The following is a 24,436-nucleotide window of genomic DNA, read 5'->3' as shown; positions in this document are numbered from 1 at the left end:
GCCTTTCGCTTGTTAAACACAGAAACACTTCCAAAGAAATACACACCGCACAGCGAATTAACTCGCTCGTTTAACCTGCTCGTTGCACATGCAAAGTCAAACCGCAACCGTGTACATGTTCAAATGCGCGAGAGGACGCAGAACACGATACACACATTTCACAACCCTGGCCGTGACGCGCGTGCCCCCGTTATGGAGCTTCGGGCCGCGGGAGGCGCGGTAAAAAGGGCTTCTGCCATGTCTGGCACAGGAAGGGTGGGGTGAACGCCACCTTTCTTGCGGAATCGTCATCAAGAGATTTCGGAAGCACAATTTTTACGAACCGGGGCTGTTAGTGGTCTACCCTCCTGACGCCCCAGCCGCCATGTGAAAAAAAAACCAAACCAAACACACACACACACCAGCCCGGGACACCCGCTTGGGCTCCGCGGAGATCCCAACTCGACGGGGCACGGAGCCTGTAATGCGCCCGGACACACTCGATTTCTTTCCTTCCCTCCCGAGCGTTTTGAAACTGCTGCGGTGCAAGCGTTTTGTCGTTGACCCAAGACACGTCGTTTGTGTGCAAGTACGGTGTCGTGAAACGATTTGAAAAAACAAACCCCCCCCCCCCCAAAAAAAACAACAACAACATTACATTCGTAGATGAAGTAACGACGGACAACAGCGCAATCAAAGCGACGAGGAGCGGGGCGAGCGTGAAGTTATGAGCGACACGAAAGTACAGCCCAACGGACGCGTGCACCGTATGTACGGTGCGCGGCGGGTCTACGCGGCGGCAGCGGAGGGCGGCAAGACAGCGGTGGAGTATTTAGTCCCAAACGCAACAAGATGGCACGTAAACGCGCGTTGACTCCAGCCCCCCGCGGGCTCCGCCGGGCTCGATGCAGTCGCCTTTTTTTGTGTGTGTGTGTCCCCCCCTCCTCCTCTCTCCTCTCTCCTCTCGCCGGAGCCTGAAAAGCAGCGAGCGCCGCGGAGCAGGAAGTCGGCACCGCGGCGAAGTGCGCATGCTCCGCAGCTCCCCACAATGTAAGATGTCTTTCGCCGCGTAAAAAAAACGGTAAGAAAAGCCGAACGGAGGCCCCACGTCGCTGCGTATGACGTCGATTTACTAATAACGAGTCGTTTCCGCGGCGCGTCGAGGCTCGGGGCCCGTGTTATGCGTGTGCGTGCGTGCGTTTTTTTTTTTTTTTTTTTCCGAGGGGGGAGGACGGAACGTCAGCTCGGAATGGCGGGGCCACGGCGTCGCCGCGCCGTTGTTTTCGCTGTACGTGCTGCCGCACGGGGAGACGTCATTTCGAGGGGGAGCGGAGAGTGTGAGCGCAGGGCACGGAGGGGGGGGGGGTGGAGGTGGGGGAGGGGGGGACGCAAAGTGGCACGTAACCGTCACGCGGTAAACGCGAAGCGTGGCGCTGGCGGGAAGGAGCCGGTGTGTTTCATTCTAGGAGGACGCTCCGCACCCACACACACACACACACACACACACACACACACACACACACACACACACGCTACGCCCTCCCCTCGTAATGGCTGCCGTCGCGCCGGGGCGATCCGGGCGCCGAGAGGCTGTCCGCCACCTCACGAGTGTAGTTGAGTGCGCGGTTTCGACGGAACACTTTCCAAAGTATGAATTAGTCTTTTAAATTTTTATTTTTTATTTTTTAAATAATGTATTTAGATAAGATCACCCCAGCTTCCGCCGCCAACCGTAGTTAACATTATTATTATTATTTTTTAATCCACGTCCCAGTCGTTACTAATCCGCCGTAACACAACAGATTAGGGCAGGAGACGAAGGGAACGCGCGGAGTAGTTTACATGAACGTCAACTTATTTTGCGTGTTGCGTTTCTGTATGAGCGGCCACTCACCGCGTACTACAGATGTGGAGCATTTCCAATAGCAGGAGGCTGCACACAGCTGTTAACCGACGAGATGCAACATGACTTGAAGTACATTTTACAAAGCAAAACTGCATACTGTCTTTTCGAGATATCCTCACATTTTAGGCGGAATGGTGTGCATTTAGAGGCTGATCGGTTTGCGTTTCGAGATTCCTGTTGTTGAGATGTTTGTTTGTTTGTTACTGTTGATGTGCTTGCAGACGTTTAGTTGAATTTCTCCTTTGTGATCAATAAAGTGCTTACCTATCTGTAGGCAAACTTGCACAATTTCCCTTTTTTTTCGACAGTGAGAGGTTTATTATTGTTTTTGGGGTCATTGCATATTGGCAATTTTTCTTTAGCTTTTTTTTTTTTTGATTTGTAAATTGCTATTGTTTCATTTATTTAATTTATCTTTACATTTATGAATAAAATACATTTATGATGAGTGTGTGGATGGGGATGTATTGGGGATTAAGACAGTATCTAGCTGTCGATCAGGCTTTGCATCCATCTATCAATCAATCAATCACAGCAGCTGCCTTCTCCCCAGTGTACCGTGAGGGTGAGATGGCGACTCCTGGCGAGGTCACCGTGTCCATGAGGGAGGTGGTGATGGTTAAGGCGGATGAAGGTGACCCTGGTAAGACCCAGGTCATCCTCCAGCTCCAGCCCATCACACCAGGGTAGGTAATGGAATTTAAGGGCCACGGGCCTTTGGTTTCAACAGATTCCTGTTTGGAACCTGCAGGGGTGTAAACCTCAGGCTGTACCTCAATAAAATTATTTGGTGTATGTTCTCTATTCTGCAACCCAGGCTGCTATTTGCTATTTTTCGTCCCACAAAATGTTGGTTCCCATAATTTATTATTGGCTATAGTCACACCTTTTTAGAATATGTTTTGTTTTTTTTGACAGAGTTTGATTAACAATAATATTTTGTTTTATGTAAAAAATTACGTTCAACGTTGGCTACTGTTGGTTGCCAGTATGAAGCGGCACTACTTCCAGTTTCTAGTCTCTTACATTACTGCAGATATAGCCAAAAAAGATGATTTGTGTGAGTGCAAAAGTCAATAAAACCCTATAAATTGCGCAATTTGTCATTGCCATTTAGTTTTTCAGTGTAACGTGTAAAGACATCACTTTAATAAGGCCGGGGGTCACTGATTGGCGAGATCATTGATTTTGAAGACCCTGTCCGCTCATTTGTTCACTGCTCTATATATCTGTATATATCTGTATATATAAATGGCCTGTCCCATATACATAACTCTATTTCCTTCTATTTTGTACCCCCTTTTTGTATTATCTTTTTGAGTCTTATTTTATTTTTATTTAATTTTATTTATATTATTCTATTCAATAACTGCATAAAGTTTGAGGAATCAGTTAGTTTCAGTTAATTAGTTATGTAGGCATTAGGTTAGCTATTATGTTCGGTTTAGTAACTATTGTGCATAATCTCCGGGTGCGTTGTAAAGACATTTCACTGCATATATGAAAGTATGTATATGTATGTGACAAATAAACCTTCTTGAAAGCTTGAATCTTGCTTTGTACACAATTAGATTCAATGGGAAACTGACTCTGAGTTCCACAAATGAGGCATGAAACAGGAACTTAATGGACCTAAGTCAGATCAATTTTTGTTTAGGTATTGAGCATGCTATCGGTATCTGTGGTATTGGTATCTACCAGACACACAAGTCTCAGTTCTCTGTACAATTATGGTTAAATTACATTTTTGGAGCTATTTCTGAGAACGTTTCAACCGCAGTTTGTTTGCTGCTAACAGTATCCATTGCGATCTGAACTTTGAAAAGATTGACTGATACCGTTGCATTTTGACTTGATCCATCAATCAAAACCCATGAGTCATCTCTTCCCCTCCAATAATGTGCCATTTGGAGATTATATGCAGTGCATCAAAGCATGGTTAGAATATCACATTCGATAACAGGTGTCCTTTAACTGTTGGCAATTATCAAAGTGTGTGATTTTATTTTCCAGAGATGAGTCAGGGGAAACGGACACAGCTGTTATGGCCGTTGAAGCCCATCACGGTAAGAAAATACGCTTCACTGTCCGTGACGAAGCGTGATGCCTTTTTTTTTTTTATCGCCATCGGCCATTTTAGCTTTCCGTTTATTTTCTTCCTGTGTACATGTGTGTTTGTGTCTTTATTTCCTCTCTAGAGCACACTGCAATCGAAGGAGAAGAGGTGGAGTTTGGCTATCCCATAACGTGCGGCGAGAGCAAAGCCGTATTGCTGGTGAAGAAGTTTGTGTGTCCAGGAATTAACGTAAAATGCGTCAAGGTCTGTAAACTTCCAAGCAAGTTTCACATGTGCATGATTTTTTTGTTTGTTTAAGGTCTAGGACCCATTTCAAGTAGAGATGGGACCGGTCCGATCCAATATTGGTATCGGGTGCCCATAATGACGTCAAATTCCATTCCATAGCTTGCGCTGGACAATGAACCCCCTGTTTTAATTTGCTAATTTAATGGTCTGCCTCAAAAATTAAACATGGGAAATAATTAACCAGTAAAGCACATTGGCAGTTGGAGTTGGCTCGTCCCCCTTTCCACCAGCGTTCCACTGTGTGTACAAGGGAGTGTGCGCTTTGACTAGAACATCCATTAATTTCACTGATGTGGTGATAAAAGTGGGAAATAAAACCAACCATCACCGGCAGAATGTCCTCTAGTGCAGTTTCCCAACCACCGGCTCGTGATCTGTGCGAAACAGAACAGAGAACACAAGCGGGAATCTTTTCAGGAGCGATCTGCCCCATAGTGAAGCAGCAGCAGGAAACGGAGTAAATGAAATACATCTAGAGTTCTTATTTGCTTTGTTTGGAGAAAATAGCACTCTGGTCAGAGCTGCGGAACTACGTAATGCCCCATGTATTGCTTCACCACAGCAAACACTTATATTTGCAAAAAGAAAAGATCAGGATTAAAAAATATGAAGTACTTTTTAGTAACCAAATGTAACTTGGTGTAGTTTGTATCAGTTAATTTAAAAACTTGATACATTTTGTATAAATTGAACATGCACATCATTTCGAAAGATGAGTTTAAATGGAAATGCAATTATTGCACCACTATACATTTCATGTTTATGTGTATGGCAATCGATATTCCGGCTGCTTCCCTGGATTTATTTATAGCCAGGTTATTGCGTTATTTTAGTAATAAGGTAAATAATAAGTAATAATTTCAATAATGTTTAAATAACGCATATTGTCCCCTCAGTAATCCCTGCAATGTGGATGTGGTATAAACATCATGTTATTTTATTATTATTAATAAACCTTTATTTAGCCAGGTAAGTCCCATTGAGATTACAAGTCTCTTTTTTGAGGTAGCCATGGCCAAGATAGCAGCAGTTTGCTCAGACAACCCAATATTGAGCAGCCGTCGCTTCAGGATAAGGTGGCCAACCGTAGGCCTCGAAGGCCTTTGAAAGATTGATAAAAACAGCGGCAGTATTTATCCTGCATCACTCTGCACTGCCTGTCTTCCATTATAAACGAGAACTAGAACATAAATCCAGCCCCGTATCCCGGCTTCAATTAGTCAAAATGACTTCGCAAGCGGCGTTACAGGAACTGTTCAGCTCCAACAGCATGTTGTCGCTATTGCATGCGACGCCATCATGGGCCTCATGCCTAGCGAGCTTTCGGGAATACTCCCAAGGGTTATCAGGAGCTTATGATTTTGTGGGCATGCACATTAACACCGAAAGTACTAGAACATTCTTCGATTTCACCTGTATGAACCCTGTCATAGCTATATAGCTCACTGGTAAAGATCTTGTCTCGTTTGCCATACTTATGACACTTGGTTTCCCCTCCCTTTCAGTATGAAGACCAGCTGATAAGCCCAAAGGAGTTTGTCCACATGTCTGGGAAAGCCACCTTGAAGGACTGGAAGAGGGCAATCCGGATGGGCGGCGTGATGCTAAGGTGAGGAGAACAGAGAGTCCCATGAGCATCCCAAAATGAGCAGACTCTGTAATGCCATTCATACTTACAAGAGTCAAGCCTTTACAGAGAAGACGTCATTCCATCACTTCTGATGCAAAACCTAGTACCAGTTCTCATGTGGAAAGGGTCATTAGGCCACATGGACAACAACACAAAGCAAATAATTTCTCCCTCAACTCTTGTAGATGTTTATCACGCGGCAGCGGGTGCGATTCAGCAAAATAATTGGAGCTTGTCGCAGCCCATGTTTCTTCCAAAAAGAACTGCATCCTTTTCCTTCCTCATGATGGCAAAACTGAAGAAAAGCAATCTGTTGAAGGAATGTTGCATAGTGTTAGCACAGTTGGGATAAGAGCTCATCCATTGGCCATTAGCAGTGGCAAAATGGCTACTTTTCTCCCAAGTTTAATAATGACCACATTTGTGTGTTTGTGTGGAACTGGTTTCTCTATTAGAGAGGAATTTCCTTCTCTGCAACCGATTTCCATTCTTCCCTGGCGGCCAGTTTTGCAATTTTTGTTCAGAATGAGCTTTAGGGATGCCTGGCTGCTGCTGCTCCAAGGCCCGCGCACAAAATCTCCAGTGTCCCATTCGGCATTTTCAATAATTTACATACACAAAAGGCACATTTTCTATAACAAGACAATGGTCATTCTGTGATTGTATTTGTGTATTTATTTCACTTTAGAAAGCTTTTGTGTTTTTTAACTGGCCGTAAAAGTTAGAATAGAACAGTGGATAATAAACATTGAGAATAGTCTTGGACTAATCTTACTTGACTGTGGTCTTATGCTGCTCACATGGTGGAATGCCTCTAAGCTCCTGCTCAATAATATATAATGTATGTGTTTGTGTGGGCAAGTCCTCCACATGCAATTGCTGCTGCAGACAAAGTTGCCCTTACACTTAAATCCCTGCCAGATATGTAAACAAGTTGTTCGGCTTCGGGATATAGAATTGCATTTTGACTATGTCTGCTGCCAGTTCTTCATGTGTACTTGTAAATACGTGAACCGGAATAATGACAAGGCCTATAATCTTCAAAGTGCCTGTTGTCCCAAGGGAATGTGAGTCACAGTCCGTGTCTTTAGGTTGGAATGGATTTTAGACAGTGCTGTTTCCAATGCATGGATGCAGCCTAAGTTTTTATTGGAGCACGTCTTTGTTTTTTGTTGATTAGCGCCTGACACAATAAATAAGGATGTTAAGTTTTGAATGAAGACTTTTATTTTATTTTTTCAGCTAGCTTTGGAAAATTTGAGGAATAATTCCTGGGATTTATTTAAAATAATAATAAAAATAGTTTTTAAAGGGATGATGCACTCCATATTGAAGTCTTGCCCAATTGCCAGATACATTTTCTTCTTTGGCCTACTTCCTGTTAAGTAGTTAAACAAATAACAAAACAAACAAATATACACTGAAACTCATACATATGCTCCTCGTTTTGTCTCTGAACACATCTCTCCCAGGGTTACGGCCTCGGATTCACTAAGAATCCAAGAGAATGCACACGTAGAGACATCTGAGATAAGAGACATGCTTGTAAAGATAATCCACATAATATGTAAGAAGCGACATAGGTAATTATTCAAAAATATAATACATATAATAAGTAGAGTACTTAAATAATAACTAGAATTTAAAAGGACTTAAATAAAACTTTTTTTTCATTTTTTAAATGTATGTGGTGCTACTACAACAAAAAAAGTAAATACCGGTACTAGAAGGACACAAAAATGCCTTAAACATCCACCATCATCCTGTTGCTCAGAGATGCTATCTCTGGTTTGCTAATTTGGTGAGATTTGAGAATCATTTTCATTTTTTTGTCTAATGTGACATGGATATGAACTGTAGAATAGATTTTTCTATTTGGTAAAGCCTTGCACCCTTGCCTTGTACAGGATTGATGGTCCCCGGCATACAGACGGTCACAAAAGCGCATTGTTTTTTACACTGTGTACAAACCCCAATTCCAATGAAGTTGGGACGTTGTGTAAAAGGCAAATAAAAACAGAATACAATGATTTGCAAATCCTTTTCAACCTATATTCAACTGAATACACTACAAAGACAAGATATTTAATGTTCAAACTGATAAACTTTATTGTTTTTTTGCAAATATTCACTCATTTTGAATTTGATGCCTGCAACACGTTCCCAAAAAGCTGGGACAGGGGCAACAAAAGACTGGGAAAGTTGAGGAATGCTCAAAAAACACCTGTTTGGAACGTTCCACAGGTGAACAGGTTAATTGGAAATAGGTGGGTGTCATGATTGGGTATAAAAGGAGCATCCCCGATAGGCTCAGTCGTTCACAAGCAAGGATGGGACGAGGTTCATCACTATGTGAACGACTACATGAGCAAATAGTCCAACAGTTTAAGAACAATGTTTCTCAGCGTACAATTGCAAAGAGTTTAGGGATTTCATCATCTACAGTAATATCAACAAAAGATACAGAGAATCTGGAGAAATCTCTGCACGTAAGCGGCAAGGCCGAAAACCAACATTGAATGCCCGTGACCTTCGATCCCTCAGGCTTCACTGCATTAAAAACCAACATCATTCTGTAAAGGATATTACCACGTGGGCTCAGCAACACTTCGGAAAACCATTGTCGGTTAACGTAGTTCGTCGCTACATCTACAAGTACAAGTTAAAACTCGACCATGCAAAGCGAAAGAAAACACCCAGAAACGCCGCCGGCTTCTCTGGGCCAGAGCTCATCTGAGACGCACTGACGCAAAGTGGAAAAGTGTGCTGTGGTCTGACGAGTCCCCAATTCAAATAGTTTTTGGAAATCATGGGCGTCGTGTCCTCCGGGCCAAAGAGGAAAAGGACCATCCAGATTGTTATCAGCGCAAAGTTCAAAAGCCAGCATCTGTGATGGTATGGGGGTGTGTTAGTGCCCATGGCATGGGTAACTTGCACATCTGTGAAGGCAGCACTAATGCTGAAAGGTACATACAGGTTTTGGAGAAACATACTGTATGCTGCCATCCAAGCAACCTCTTTTTCAGGGACGTCCCTGCTTATTTCAGCAAGACAATGCCAAGACACATTCTGCATGTGTTACAGCAGCGTGGCTTCGTAGTAAAAGAATGCGGGTACTGGACTGGCCTGCCTGCAGTCCAAACCTGTCTCCCACTGAAAATGCGTGGCGCATTATGAAGCGCAAAACACGGCAACGGAGACCCCGGACTGTTGAGCAACTGAAGTCGTTCATCAAGCAAGAATGGGAAAGAATTCCACCTACAAAGCTTCAACAATTAGTATCCTCAGTTCCCAAACGCTTATTGAGTGTTTTTAAAAGGAAAGGTGATAAACAGTGGTAAACATGCCCCTGTCCCAGCTTTTTTGGAATGTGTTGCAGGCATCAAATTCAAAATGAGTGAAAATTTGCAAAAAAAACAAAAGTTTATCAGTTTGAACATTAAATATCTTGTCTTTGTAGTGTATTCAATTGAATATAGGTTGAAAGGAATTTGCAAATCATTGTATTCTGTTTTTATTTACATTTTACACAACGTCCCAACTTCATTGGAATTGGTGTTTGTACATATAATGAAGTGAAATATTTGCATCACCGAACAGAATGGTAGTTGAACCCGAAGAACAGATTGAATCTCATAAACATGTGAACCTATTTTTGCATAGATTATTTTCTTCCCATGTAATGGAAATGCCTTCTGGACACGCAAAATAAGTAATTGAAAGGCCTTCAAATTTGAAATTGTCTGTGTGAACCTGTGTTTTCCCACTCCCCTCTCCAGGAAAATGATGGACATAGGTCAGCTGGACTTCTACGAGCACAGCACACTATGCACCAACACGTGCCGCAGCACTAAGTTCGACCTGCTGATCAACAACACGCGCTTCCCCCCAGACGGCAGTGGCGTCCTCACAACTCCTACCTCCTCCCACGGTGAGAGACCCCCTCCTTGCCGAGGCTTCCCAGATGTACGTTGATGTTGATTTTCCCAAGCACTTCCTGTGCGTGAATATGGAGTTTAGCAAGTAAGATATTTTGATTTATAGTAGTGTACAAAATGAAATCTGACGCAGTGTTGCCCTGAGGTGTGGAGCAAAACCAGGGAGAATAATTTATCAATTTAAGGAAATATCCTTATCTTTAAGTTCTCTTTGTATCTTCCTTTGAAAATAAACAAGAGATTGTGTGTTATTGTTTGTGTAAGATTCTTCAGATAGCTTTGAGATCTCTGTCTGGGTGTCTTTTTTTGAAGACATGTTTCATTATTAGAAGATGTTTTGTCAACCTTTTTTTAAACTATTTTGTATCTTTATTAAATAAACGCCACCTTGGCAGATAATTCCGTTTTTTTTTTTCTACTTTTTTTTCTTGTTTTTTTTTGCCATGCATTTTGTTGCCATAATAACAAAAACCTGCCATAAGAGATCTATTTTATAATGAAATGGGGAAAAATGAAATGGATGGAGAACAGCTTCAGGGACGGGTCTTACAAAAAGCACAAATTGTGTAAGAAGTGTAGGTGTATACCCACACCAAACACCTCAGAAAACATACAAGTTAAAGTTAACCTTGGTAAAGAATATCTGCAGCCTGCATTTCTGTCTGGGTTGGATAGAATCAGGTGGATATTCCTCACGGCCCGCTAATTCCGTGTGACAAGGCTCTTTTTTTCATCATCACAGTGTCTAAAAATAGCTCCGGAGCTTTTGGTGCTCAGAAAGTACCAGACTAGCCACCATGTTACTACTGGGTGTTACAAAGTTACCACTGGAACGCCCCATGGACTAAGTGCAATTTCTTATAACGAGCCTCTGAGTTCACAAGGAACACAGCACAATAACTAATGAAATGGTGAAGCTGAGCCCGGAGGGCTGGAAAAGTGTGCCCCCATATCTTTCCCACCGGCCGGTGTCTGTAATCCCATGGTCTGGTTGTGTGTGAACCGCAGCGCAGGTCGTCCTGGACAACGGGCAGGACCAGTCGGAGGTTCTGACCGGGGCGGTGGACTTGAACTCAGCGCCGTCTGAGTCGGGAGACAGGAAGGACAGCAGCGAGATCTCAGGTGAGAGACAGCCCTCTCTCACTCTATATAAACTTTTAGCTTTTATATTTGGCCAACGAGGCTGAAGAGGTGAACTACTCGGGTATCACACCTTGGTATTGAATGCCACTGAACGTTATATAATGTCACTGCCAATTCAGTCACTACCACGTTTGATCAATCCCGCAAAAGCACTGTTACACAAAAGTAGCTTGTATTTCCAATCACTCAAATACAGACTGCTACAGACTTCTAAACTTGTACAGATTACTTATTAGCAAATATTTACAAATACAGAAATTCAATACCAAGAGCCATATCAAACTATTAATATTGTGTGTGTGTGTGTGTGTGTGTGTGTGTGTGTGTGTGTGTGTGTGTGTGTGTGTGTGTGTGTGTGTGTGTGTGTGTGTGTGTGTGTGTGTGTGTGTGTGTGTGTATACACACACACAAACACACACACACCCTCACTGGCCACTTTATTAGGTACACATGTTCAATTACTTGTTAACATAAAAGGATAATCAGCCAATTACATGGCAGCAACTCATTGCATTTAGACATGTAGACATGGTGAGGATGACCTGCTGAAGTTCAAAGCGAGCATCAGAATGGGGAGGAAAGGGGATTTAAGTGACTTTGAACGTGGCGTGGTTGTTGGTACCATATGGGCTGGTCTGAGTATTTCTGAAACTGCTGACCTACTGAGATTTTCACGCACAACCATCTCTAGGGTTTACAGAGAATTGTCCGAAAAAGGGGAAATATCCAGTGAGCGGCAGTTGTGTGGAGGAAAATGCCTTGTTGAGGTCAGAGGTCAGAGGAGAATGGGCAGACTGGTTCGAGACGATAGAAAGGCAACAGTAACTCAAATAACGACTCGTTACAACCAAGGTATGCAGAATACCATGAACCTTGAAGCAGATGGGCTACAGCAGCAGAAGAGCACACCGGGTGCCACTCCTGTCAGCTAAGAACAGGAAACTAAGGCTACAATTCACACAGGCTTACCAAAAATGGACAATAGAAGATTGGAAAAACGTTGCCTGGTCTGATGAGTCTCGATTTCAGCTGCGCCATTCAGATGGTAGGGTCAGAATTTGGTGTAAACCACATGAAAGCATGGATCCATCCTGCCTTGTATCCATTGTTCAGGCTGGTGGTGGTGGTGTACTGGTAATGGTGATATTTTCTTGGCACACTTTGGGCCCCTTCATACCAACTGAGCATGGTTTAAACGCTATAGCATACCTGAGTATTGTTGCTGACCATGTCCATCCCTTTATGAGCACAGTGCACCCATCTTCTGATGGCTACTTCCAGCAGGATAATGCACCTTATCACAAAGCTCAAATCATCTCAAACTGTTTTTTTGAACATGACAATGAGTTCACTGTACTCCAATGGCCTCCACAGTCACCAGATCTCAATCCAATAGAGCACCTTTGGGATGTGGTGGAACGGGAGATTGGCATCATGGATGTGCAGCCGACAAATCTGCAGCAACTGCGCGAGGCTATCATGTCAATATGGACCAAAATCTCTGAGGAATGTTTCCAACACCTTGTTGAATCTATGCCACAAAGAGTTACGGCCGTTCTGAAGGCAAAAGGGCTACAACCCGGTACTAGCAAGGTGTACCTAATAAAGTGGCCGGTGAGTGTATATGTGTGTATATTTATATAATTTATTGCAATTTTGATTGTTGTTTTTCTGTGGTTCGTTTTTTGTTCATTTACATTGAGGAAGGATGTTTTTTAATGTTTAGGAAGTTGAAAATGTCAAGCTCTTATTTAAAAGGTAAAGTGCTGTTAACCCACTCGCCATGAATTAAAGTCTATTGAGAGAGTACTTTATTTATAGCTAGCCGGTAACCACGCATTTGTGAGCATCTGCTTTGTTTATCACCGGTTGCCATGGTGTTGCGTACGCATGACATTCAATTTCTAACTGTAATTTGGATTTTGGAGGGGAAAGCAGGAAGTTAAATTTGAGGCAAGTCCTTACTATGTTACAATGGTGAGAAGTAAAATAACCTTGAAATTCCTTGATTACAATTATTTAAATATGAATATAATTGACTATTATTATTTTAGTGTAAGAGATAACCTTAAAAACCCCATTCTACCAAAGGTATTTCATTGTAATTGAATAGGCAATATCTTTAAACAGGCTTGTCGTGTTAATGTGAATCCTATTTCATAGTCGTCTGAGCAAATATGCCCGCCTGGACTAAAAATGACATCACCGTTGCCCCTGTGGTCCTGTCGCGTTGCCTGCAAAGCCCTGCGTCTCAGAAAATATGGCTCAGCTCAGACACTTATACATCAAGCTTTATTTTATGTCACAGCGGCAGTGTCACACGCTGCCAACATCTTTCATGAGCGTGCTGAGTCCTCCCCACACCTCTCTCCCTCATCCTACTTGAAATGCTCACATGCACCACCTCCACCTTTGCCTGGACTTGACAGCTATTTTTCAACCTAGGCCCTTGTAAAATGTTGGTTCCATCATCCATAACATAGCACTAACTATTAAATTCAGTGCAAAGGGGAAAATGCTAAGCCTTAAAATATCTCCTCTTCAAAAAAGGGAAGCTCATAATATAGTCCAATATAGTCTAGTCTAAAATGGTCGCAGGGTTTTATTGACTCGTTTACACTTCCACAAATCAGCTCTTTTCTTTACATCCATGTGAAAGTAAAGAGACTAGGAAAAAGTATGTTGCGCCACTTCATACTGGCAGCCGACGCTTCACTTTGCATGTAGTAGTAATTGCAAAGAGTAGTTTTACATAAAATGTAATTTTACTGTTATTCAAACTATGTTAAAAAATAAATGAATGACGTGTGGCTATAGCCAATAATAAATGATGGAAACCAACATCTTGTGGGTTGAAAACGACCTCCTTTCGCTACCTCTGCGCTAACGTGAAGAGACTAGAAACAGGAAGTTGCACCAAAGTCTACTCCACTGTTTCAACACTCAGTTAGCACCTTTTACACACACCGACAACAAAATCTGTCTATACGGACGCTTTTTTTTTGTTCTTTCCCCCTCTTTCTGGTTCCAGAGGAGACTTTGAGCTTCTGGAAGGGCATTGCTGACGTGGGCCTGATGGGGGAGGTGGTGACCAACATCACCACCGAGCTGCTGGAGCTTCTCAACGGGGTGCACCGCGGAGGGGAGCAGACCCCCATGCAGGATGCTGGTGCGTAAAGCCACCGGCTACCAAGGCTGGGGGACTGCGGATGAGTGTTCTGATTGACAGGGTGCCTGCGGGTCATTACAGCGTCTGAAAAAAATATTCAAAGAACCAATTCAGCACAAGTGAGCGTCTTTTAATTGCATCAAAGAGTCAGAAATTTGATTTTTTTTTCTTAGGGCTGTTAAATTGTTCACTTTAGATGAAAACATAAATTAGCATAAATTAGAGCATAGAATTCATTCTTAATAGGGACATTCAGAACTCTGATTCATGGAAATTCTTGCCTTTGATATAGCAGATATTCAACAGATCAAGGATCCACTACAATGCTGGTCTTTCATTGAGTTAAAACCTGCATTAGAAAGGTCTTAAATAGGATGTGCCGGTGCCTGATTGATTGGTTGATTGGTTGGTTGTGCTGGCTGAATGACGGATCGGATGCCTTGTGTGATCATCTGCCCGTCTGATGGGCACCATTGCGGTTTTTATGTTTTTTTCGATTGTGTGACTGTGTGATTGATTGCCACGCTGATCCCAGATTCCTGTCTGGTAGAGGTGGCGGTGCTCAGTAACCTGGCCCAGGTGTTCGGGCTGCTCGACTTGGTCAAGAAGATTCTGGAGCGGAAGCGGCACCAAACGGACCCCAGCCAGGAGCAGGTCCTCAGCACCCTGACCAGTGAGTAGAACGTCCATTATCCTTAAACGGCCTTTGGCCTTTCCGTGTTGTGACAGGGGTGTAATACACTCTGCTCACAGGTTTGATAAATATATCATCTTTTTTGACAAAGATTCCCTATAGATTCCTTCTTTAGCCATTTGGTATTCAATTTGCAAAAACAATTACCATTTCAAGTTGAGTTTCTTCTATTAGTTTCCCTTTCTTATAGTTTGAAGTGCAAACATTACTCTTATAAACCACACACTCTTTCTTAAATAAATGCACCTGACTTGTCTACATAAAATAATTGCAAAAAGCATTATATATTTTAACCTGCTGACAAAAAAATCTTTTAAATCTTCTCACTGTCGTTAATTTCATTTTTCAGCTCTGCGATGCACATGGTCATGTTTTTGTACCGTAAAAAATTTGTGCCACGGTCTGACGATGAACCCCTATCTCATTGGAAAATCAAGATACTGTTATATAGTGTTGCACTATTTAATGATCAAAATTAAAAAGTTAAAACATTGTGAAATTCCATGTGATATACAGTATGTCACAATAATTTGTTCCATATCGACCAGTTCTAGTAGTAATTATTCAAGTGGTTATATTCAATTGTATACGTCATGAAATGATTTATTATTATATAAGAAATATGTTAAATACGATTTTGTAGAGTGTTAAAATAAAATATTAACATATTATAATGGCTTTATTTAATTAGTAATTTGTTGAAAAAAAACAAAAAAAACTGGTTTACATTAAATTAAAGCATTATTAATATTTTGACATCGGATTTTGTGTTCCAGATCTGGAGCAGCAGCTAGAGGAGCAGCGGAAGCAGCAGCAGGTGCGTGCGCTGCTCTCCAGCCCGCCGCCCGCCAAGGTCAAGACCCCCACCAAGCGACCGAGCAAGAGGCCGCGCCTACAGAGGCCCTCCTTGTCCTCCTCCACCAGCGGCACGCCCACCCTGCTGGCCTCCCCGCCCGCCGGCCTGCAGCCGCACCACTTCACCCTCCTCTCCCCCATCCTATCGGCAGGGCAGCCCTTCACCGTGGCACAGTCACCCAACACGCTCACTCTGCTGCCCGCCGGCTCGCAGGTCTTCACGCGCTACATGGTGGCCGGCGGCGACGGCAAGTCGGACGCCTTCACACTTCACCCGTCCTCGGGCCTCACCCTGATGGGCACCGGCATCACTGGCCCGGACGGTGCTGCCCAAATGGGGACGATGATGGGCCCCGTGGAGCTCCTGCAGCTGACGCAGCCCGCCGGAGGGGGAGCGGAGGTTGTGCCCATGGAGGGCCAGGTGGTTGAGGGAGCCGTGCTGGTGCGGCAGGCACTGTTGCGGGGCGGTGGGGGCGAGGCCGAGGCCGAGCAGGAGCACACGGTCATCGAGATCAACCCAGCCCCCGCTGAGCAGCCGGGGCTGGGAGTGGTGGAGCTGCAGCTGGGCAGCGAGGTCCAGGGTGCCATGGAGGTGGCGGTGGACGCGGGGCAGGGTGGCGGGGGGGGGGAGGAGGACGAGGAGGAGGAGGAGGAGGAGGTGGAGGTGCAGGTGCAGGGCCACACCCAGCAGGTGAAGACTGACGGCGTGCAAGGGCTCCGCCTGGACGCCAACGGACAGCTGCACATAGTGGTGATCGAGAGCAACACTCAGGAAGAAAACAACAACAAATGAGACGGAATCTCTCCATCTCCCTTTTTAATCCGCAACAGCAGGGACGGACTCGTGTGTCGAGCATGTGTAGACTAAAAAACAGCAATCACAAGATGGCACACAAACACACCAATAACTGCCTTGGCCCAAGACCAAGAATTCAAGTACACATTTATTTTCTCCTTCGTTTTACACCCTGTCACTCCACAGGTTCCACCGCAGATGAGCTTAGATAGTGCTTGGTAGTTCATGTGTAAAACACATCTTGCTAGCTGCTCTATGACAAAGGAAACCCTTCATAGTTCAACCCAGAACCAGGAGCTCCGCAGTCGCTCTATCTTATAGGATTATAATTGCACTGCCTTTTTTGGGGCCTTGTTTTGAGTCCGCGCAATACAGATATATTTTTTCTTATGTTTTTATCAAGCGTTTCATTTTTTTCTTCATTCTTGACGCGGTTCCCACTCTGCTTACTCCCAGTCGAGTTTATCCACCCCCCCCCCGAGCCTAGCTTCAGAACACAATAAGATGACATTCAGAGAGACGTGACTGTTCACCAGAAGATGGCACAGCCCGCTCGTGTATTTTCAAGATTTCTTGGAAGTGATTTAACAAGCTCCGTTTGCGAGGCAAGGTTTGTTTTGCTCAATTTTTCCATTTTATGTGATCACTTCAACTCCATAGCTTGACCGCTGTATGATTTGTATTCGTAGGCTACCGGACTCAATTAAGTCAATATGTATATATTTTTGCAAGGCTCTAAGCTAGTGTTATATAGTGTATTTATTAGTTTCTAACCAAAAAAAAAGAAATCAAATTTCTGTTTCAGTTAAAGAACACAAAAAGACAATAATATGAGTATGTTCATGACTAACAATTGAGACAAAAGCTGTTATGCATTTTCAAATTTGGCATTTAACAAATGAGGGTATTTGCATACTGACTTTGTAATGTGTTTCCATATCTCAAAATTAAAAGGCGTGACTTGGTGCTGCTGTTGTTTTGGTATTCGGCCTCCAGGGGGCGCTCGTCCCTCTCCTGCTGGTTGTGGGAAGATGGCAGAAGCGGTGCGTCTGCACTGCAACGCTCTGTGTGTCTCCCTCTATCAGCATTATTGCACTGCAGTTTATAATCCGTGCTGTCATGGGAGGTCACTTTGCACCTGGCTTTTTCCCTGTAGGGCTGAGCGGCATCCATGGGACTAACCGATCATGAGACCTTGTTGGTTGTTGTGTGTGTCTGGGAGAGGACCTCATACATTCATGTATGATGTATGACACATTTAAAGAGCAATTTCACCAGCCGCTTTGAAAAATGCAGTGGAGGGTTCGATGTGGGGGGGGTCTCATTTTGAAAATATGCGTGGTTTCACCGTCACCTGCACAGTGGTTGGTGAGGATTGGACCACTTATTTATTTTCCCTTACATTAAAAAAAAAAAAAAATAATAATAATAATTCACAACGTCCAGTCATCTATGTATTCTCCCTGCACGCTCTGTGCTGATTTCAACCACTAGATTGTTTGCTGAGGCACACTTCCATCCGTGATGCCGATTTAATCACATTCGTAAACAAACCTAAATATTATGACCAAGTTAGTCCCAAAATTTCTTAATGGACCTCTGGCTCAGGCCGAAATTAAAGGTGGGAAAGGCCGAACTGATTTGTCTGTGCATGTGCGCGAGAGCAGCATCTTGGACTTTGTAATTGTCAGGTTGTTTTTAATATCTCAACCTTATTACAATTTTGGTTCCAATCCTTATAGTATGACCTTGCTGAACACTGAACTACTATTGAGAAGCTTACCACTCTGCTGCAGCTTCTCACTGTGTGCAATGCAATGGGGCAAAATTGTAAGCCTTCAAAAAAAAACATAATTAATCTACTTTTCAAAAACAGGGAGCACGTCGCACGTCTTGGTGTTTTTTTTTTTTTTACCACAGTGTTTTGAATAACAACATACTATCACATTTTATTTGTCGCAGTTCATCCAAAGTTGGCCACAGTAGGGTAAGTAAGCGGTGCAACTTCCCGTTTCTAGTCTCTTAGTGCTGATATAGCCAAAAGTGCTTTTTGTTTTGTTCGTTATTTTGTACTTTGATAACATCTACGATTTGCAACCATTTTTTCCAGCCTTGCTGAAAAGAATGACAGAGAGTTGAATTGACAATAACATCAGTTTCCCATTGTCGAAAAGGAGATTTGACTTTTTTTTTTATGGCTTAAATGTATGCCCCATTAGACTGCATTAAAGCACAGTGAGAAGCCTTTTCAATAGTAAAGCATTCTGCAAAGTTGTGCTATGAAGAGTTATAAATGATAACTGGATGATAAATGGGGAAAAACATTTTTACAAGGCCTGGGTTGGAAAATGGCAAACCTAATCTTTGAAGGGGCCCACGACTGATCTCATGTGAGTAACCATAGAGCTTTGAAACCTAAAGTTCAATACAGTACAGACTTTTTGGATGCACCACCCCAATAATTTGTCTGGTCCCATCTTACCACCCCATTTAAAACACTTGAGACATGTTTTCTGAAGCTGTAATTTTAAGTGATCTATTTTCAATTCATGTCCCAGGGTACAGTTAATTTGCAACTGCAAGAAACACCCTTGGATACAAATACATGTGGTTATGGACTGTAGATTGATTTCAGCCCATCACATGGCGAACAAACTATCCCGAATGCGGGGGGAAAAAAAACGCCCACTCGCTATCAGTTAGTTATTCTGAGCACTCCCTTCCACGTTTTATCTAATCCAATTTTATCCAACGCATTAGCAATTTTGATCCAACGGTCAGCCCTGCCAAGATCCAGGCAATATAAAAAGCAGTACTGAAGACGGCCTAACAAAGTTCTCCCAAGAATTATACTTGGTTGGGGCTGAAGAAACTTTTAGAAAGTAAAGACTGCTGTGTTTAAAACGGCGGGGGCTTAGAATGGACCTTGTCTGATAACGGGTCTCTGAATCGGGTGGTTGGGTTGGTGGCAGACGGTGGCGGCAAATGTGTCCGGTGAACTTGTACCGTGATATAATACCCTGGTTCGCGTGTGCCTACTCAATCGTACGGGGCGTACTGGATGGTTCGATAACGTACAGTTGCATCCCTAATATATCCAGTGGAACGAGATGAACAATGTTATTCGCTTCACCTGTCAGTGGTTTTAACGTCGTGGCTGATTGGTGTATACACACACACACACACTGCTCGACTAGTCTGAGTTGACTGACGGGTTTCCAACTGATTATTTGACTCGTTCTCTTTAGAGAGAGAGAGAGAGAGATGCGTGAGGGCCGAGGAGACGGACGTGAATCCCGTCACTCATCGCTGGAGGGATAGGGGGCGTTCATGTTTACGTACAGTTTGTGGCTGCGTCCCCCAGAATCACCACCTTGTCTGTCACAGGAGCGTCCTATCTGCTGGAGAGAGAGAGAGAGAGAGAGAGAGAGAGAGAGATCAACTCCACAACGTTGTAAATCACGTTTTCACTGTGCAAATAGGCAATTGCAATGTCTTTTGTTCCTCAGGGGTGTGACTTTTATAGGTCGTTGGCGCTGTCCTCAGGTAGTTTTTATTGTGCCTGTGTCCTCGTAAGGCTGTGGTATGTCGAAATGTTCAGATTACCATAAAACAGAGCAAGAGAATGCTTTTACAGCTTCTGTAAATGTTCACTAATGTATAAAAGTGATGGCTTTTATCACACAAGCTATAGGCATAGTGTACAGTATAGTGAATAATAAACCAAACCTTCATGAAGCTCACACTACGAGTCACACCTTTTGTGTTACGGACCCGCTCTGAGCAATATTATCACTGCGAAATTTGAACCAGCGATCTAGAAGGTTGAATATTTCATCATTTAAGAGGTGTTATCACAATACCTGCTGGATTTGCCATGCTGCTTAAATTGTTGCATTTTAAAAGTAGTAAAGACAAACGGCAGCTCTCAATAGACTTCCTGCAATTGGAAAGGTTTCCTCGTGGATGATCTGGATGAACTTTTCTTTGACTCATTTGCTGCTGAAATAAAAAAAATAAAAAAAATGTCTTCATCAGGGATGACCAAACTTTAAATGGTGGGTGGTGGGCTTAATAGAAAACACTGCATTGTAAACACTGCTTTGTACAAAGACTTTATTTTTGAATCCTTATCTATTTTTATATATCAACATTTTATACGTCACACGAAAAAACTATGTAAGGAAATTGCGTCCCAAATGGCAAACACAGACCCACGCGTTGGCCGATGTTATCCAATATATCTGGCATATGATTTATTTAGGTTTCTTCCTGTTTACAGAGATATGTATGTTTTTTCTCGCTTAATTGAAACAGTTCTTGGTTCTCCAGGTCCAACAATTTCAATATGGCTTTTTTTTTTACGAGTATTATTACTGGCCTATCTCATAATATGCTGATACAATGATAGTGCAGAAAACTGTGTAACAGCATTGTGTGACAAAATATCTGGGCACGTAAAGTTTATGAGCAACCAAATTATTCGCACCTTTACTTAATGTGCACCGTTAAGGTTTATTTGTGCTGAATTCAAATCAAGACATGGCATAATACATACAATTCAACCTACTATGGGCCAACAATGCATGCGATAAGAACCTGCAATTAAACTATAGTTTGAATAGAATGGTCAGGACAGTTTGTCAATGGCCCGTACGGAAACCAGGGACACTTGGCACCCATTAATGGTGCCAGTGGAATCAAGCACTGGGCAGACCCTTATGGTGTTGGTGGTAGTGGTTAGAGTTTGAGGGTACTGGGCGTGTCTATTCCATGCCAGTGGTGGTAGTTATGGATTATCAAGATTCAAGATTCAAGAGGTTTATTCGTCACATACATATACATACTTTCATACATATATGCAGTGAAATGTAATGCAACGCACACGGTGATAACACACAATATGTCCTAGAGAAAAATGTCTTTCTAATAGACCAACTAACTGATTCCGAAAACGTAATACAGTAAGTCGAATACCTATAGAATAAAATAAAAATATATTGAATAAAATACAATAAAATAAAATATGCATATGTATATGGAATAGGCAATTATGTATTATGCAATTGTGTATGTACAGATATGTGCATTAAAGTGGCATGTGAATGAAGTGAGGTAGTGTTTGGATTGTATGTGTAGTTAGGTTAGGTAGGTCAGTTAGGACCCCTGGTGAGGTCAGCATTGACAGTTCTAATGGCGTGCGGGAAAAAACTCCGTCTCAGTCTCTCTGTTCTCGCTGTGTGACTGTGGAGGCGCTTGCCTGACCGCAGCAGCTGGAACAGTCCGTTGTTGGGGTGATGAGGATCCTTCATGATCCTACGGGCTCTGCTACTACACCTCCTGGTTTATAACTCCTGCAAGGGGGGGAGGGTAGTTCCAGGGGAACGTTCAGCTGAACGCACCACCCTCTGCAGGGCCCGCCTGTCCTGAGCAGTACAGTTCCCAAACCAGGCAGTAATGTTGCCTGGTTTCGGAACTGTGCATGTATACATGGAACAATGGTAGGCTGAGGGTGCCGGACATGGGTATGGAAGGGGCGGTTCACTGTGGAGCCTTCTGGAGGTGTAGTGGGCCCAATGCAATGAAACATCAGTGAAGAAAGAGGCTGCCCACTTGACAACCTCAGTGAAATTCTCTATGCTTGTGGTGGTTCGTTGGCCAACAGCCATTTGGAGCTGGTTTCTGGAGATCTCCCATCGCATTGACCAAGGTTTTCTCCTGAAATGGAGTGTGTGAAGTTATGTGGCTAAACTGGGCATTTGTGTGTGTGTGTGTGTGTGTGTGTGTATCCCCCTGTGGCAGTTTCACCTACCACCCGCCACCCAAGTGGCGTTTTCAGGAACCTCTGGCACAGAGACACAGAAGACAGCGTTGTAGACATCATTATATTGTAGAGAGTGGGCTAGTTGGAATTAGCCCAGAAACAAATAGAGATGTGCCATGAGATGGGCTCCTCCCTTGAGTGAGTGTGGGGATGGGGCTTTTACCTGCTGCTCTTTAGACCAACAGACGAGCAACAGGTATGCAGCCACTCTGATCCCAGTCACCTAGATCCAGGTCAGGTGTGGCTCCTCAAACCACACCATCCCCACACCACACCCCCTAATTAGATAGAAAGACTTTATCATGAGGATTTAACATCAGACACAAAACTTCACAGGATAGGGCATCGGGTCATGCCAATTAAGGAGGATGAGAACTTTGTATTTCTTGATTATTGCTTGTTAAAGTGTTTTGTGTGTTTTCCCTCTTTTTCCAGTAATAAGCCTTTTGATATTCAATTAAACTGCGATAAAGCCTGTCAGTGCAATTCAAGAGATCTTCAAAATCAAATTAAGGAGCTTGTTTATTAATTAAATAAAATAAATGGAGGGGGGGGGGGGGGGGCTTATATATTTGACATTCATTCAGACATTCGATTTATTGTGTATTGGTTAAAAGGAAAGGGAACATCATGAAATATTGAAACAAACCAAGATGAATGAATACATGAATACCAAATTCAAAGTGCCGAAAGTTATGTAAACAGAATGTTAACCTCCGTCAACGGGGCTTTGCAGGGAAAGAAACAGAAGTATGTTTTGGCTAGATTATTCTGGGCATGGACTTGAAGAACTGAGGGGCAGCAGCGACGTGGAGGGTGGTGTTGGGGGTCAGTGGGGAGAAGATGACATGATATTACAACAAGGAAGGGTTAAGGTTAGTCCACTTGAAAGATAATTGGATAAAACAGAATATTATGGAATAGGATAGAAGAGTATAGAATAAAATATGATAGAATTGAATAGAATAAAATAGTACAGAATGGAATAGGACAGAGTAGAATAGAATAAGATAGAGTAGAACATAATAGTACAGTATTGAGGAGAATAGAATCATATATAATAGAGTAGTGTAACGGGTGTGGTTAGGACCCCACTTAGGCGTCCACTTCACGAACTGCCGTTCGGGGTCAGGCAATACCAGAATGGGGGCTGAAGTGAACAGTGCCTTCAGGGCCAGGAAGGCATCGTTGGCGGCGGTGGACCACTGAAACGGCACCTTGGAGGAAGTTAGGGCTGTGAGGGGGGCAGCCACCGTGCTGTAGCCTCAGATGAACCTCCGATAGAAGTTGGCAAAACCGAGGAAGCGCTGGAGTTGTTTGCGGGTGTCCGGGGCGGGCTAGGTGGTGACAGCGGACCTTAGTGGAGTCCATCTGGATGGTCCCCCTCCCTACGACGTACCCCAGGAAGGAGACGGACGGGACCTGAAACTCACACTTCTCCGCTTTCACAAAGCGTGAGTTCTCCAGGAGGCGCTGCAGGACTGTCTGGACGTGGTGGACGTGCTCAGCTTGGGATCGGGAGAAGATCAGGATGTCGTCGACGTACACAAAGACGAATTTGTTGAGCATGTCCCTGAGTACGTCATTGACCAGGGCCTGGAAGACGGCGGGGGCATTGGTGAGACCAAAGGGCATCACCAGATATTCGTAGTGACCGGAGGGAGTATTGAACGCCATCTTCCATTCGTCCCCCTCTGGAACCTGGACCAGATGGTAGGCATTTCGTGGGTCGAGCTTGGTGAACACCGTGGCCCCCTCCAGGAGTTCGAAGGCTGATGAGGGGCAGGGGATAGTGGTTCTTCACCGTAATGTCGTTGAGACCGCGATAGTCAATACAGGGGCGAAGTGACTTGTCCTTCTTCTCCACGAAGAAGAAGCCTGCCCCCGCCGGGGATGAGGAGGGACAGATGATGCCCGCCGCCAGGGCATCGTTAATAAAGGTGTCCATGGCCTCTCTCCGGGGCGGACAGGGAGTACAGTCGGCCTCTGGGGGGGGTGGAGCTGGGCTGGAGGTTGATGGCAATATCGTACGGCCTGTGCGGGGGAAGGGATGTCGCCTTGGCCTTGCTGAAGACCTCCCTGAAGTCGAGGTACTCGGCGGGGACCCCCAACATGTCGAGTGCGGAGCTGGAGGGTG

General features: G+C 43.8%; 1 protein-coding gene across 2 annotated transcripts; it reads left to right on the top strand.

Annotated features, from left to right (window-relative positions):
* Positions 1–997: 997 nt before the first annotated feature.
* On the top strand, positions 998–16,472 carry gmeb1 (glucocorticoid modulatory element binding protein 1; the record flags this gene model as incomplete). Of its 2 annotated transcripts, none has more annotated exons than XM_080014681.1 (10): positions 998–1,060; positions 2,439–2,571; positions 3,899–3,951; positions 4,084–4,205; positions 5,756–5,859; positions 9,660–9,811; positions 10,827–10,940; positions 13,993–14,130; positions 14,666–14,803; positions 15,601–16,472. In XM_080014681.1, exons 2-10 carry the CDS (start codon positions 2,456–2,458, stop codon positions 16,470–16,472), a joined length of 1,809 nt encoding a protein of 602 aa, XP_079870807.1. In that variant the 5' UTR covers positions 998–1,060; positions 2,439–2,455. The 2 variants fall into 2 exon arrangements, with proteins under 2 accessions (XP_079870807.1, XP_079870808.1); XM_080014682.1 differs by lacking the exon at positions 998–1,060 and adding an exon at positions 1,405–1,429.
* Positions 16,473–24,436: the final 7,964 nt, after the last annotated feature.

Source organism: Zeus faber (assembly GCF_960531495.2).
Source record: "Zeus faber genome assembly, chromosome: 1".
Classification (NCBI taxonomy): domain Eukaryota; kingdom Metazoa; phylum Chordata; class Actinopteri; order Zeiformes; family Zeidae; genus Zeus; species Zeus faber.
The sequence above is the reverse complement of the archived record's forward strand: the minus strand, read 5'-3'. Positions and strand labels throughout refer to the sequence as shown.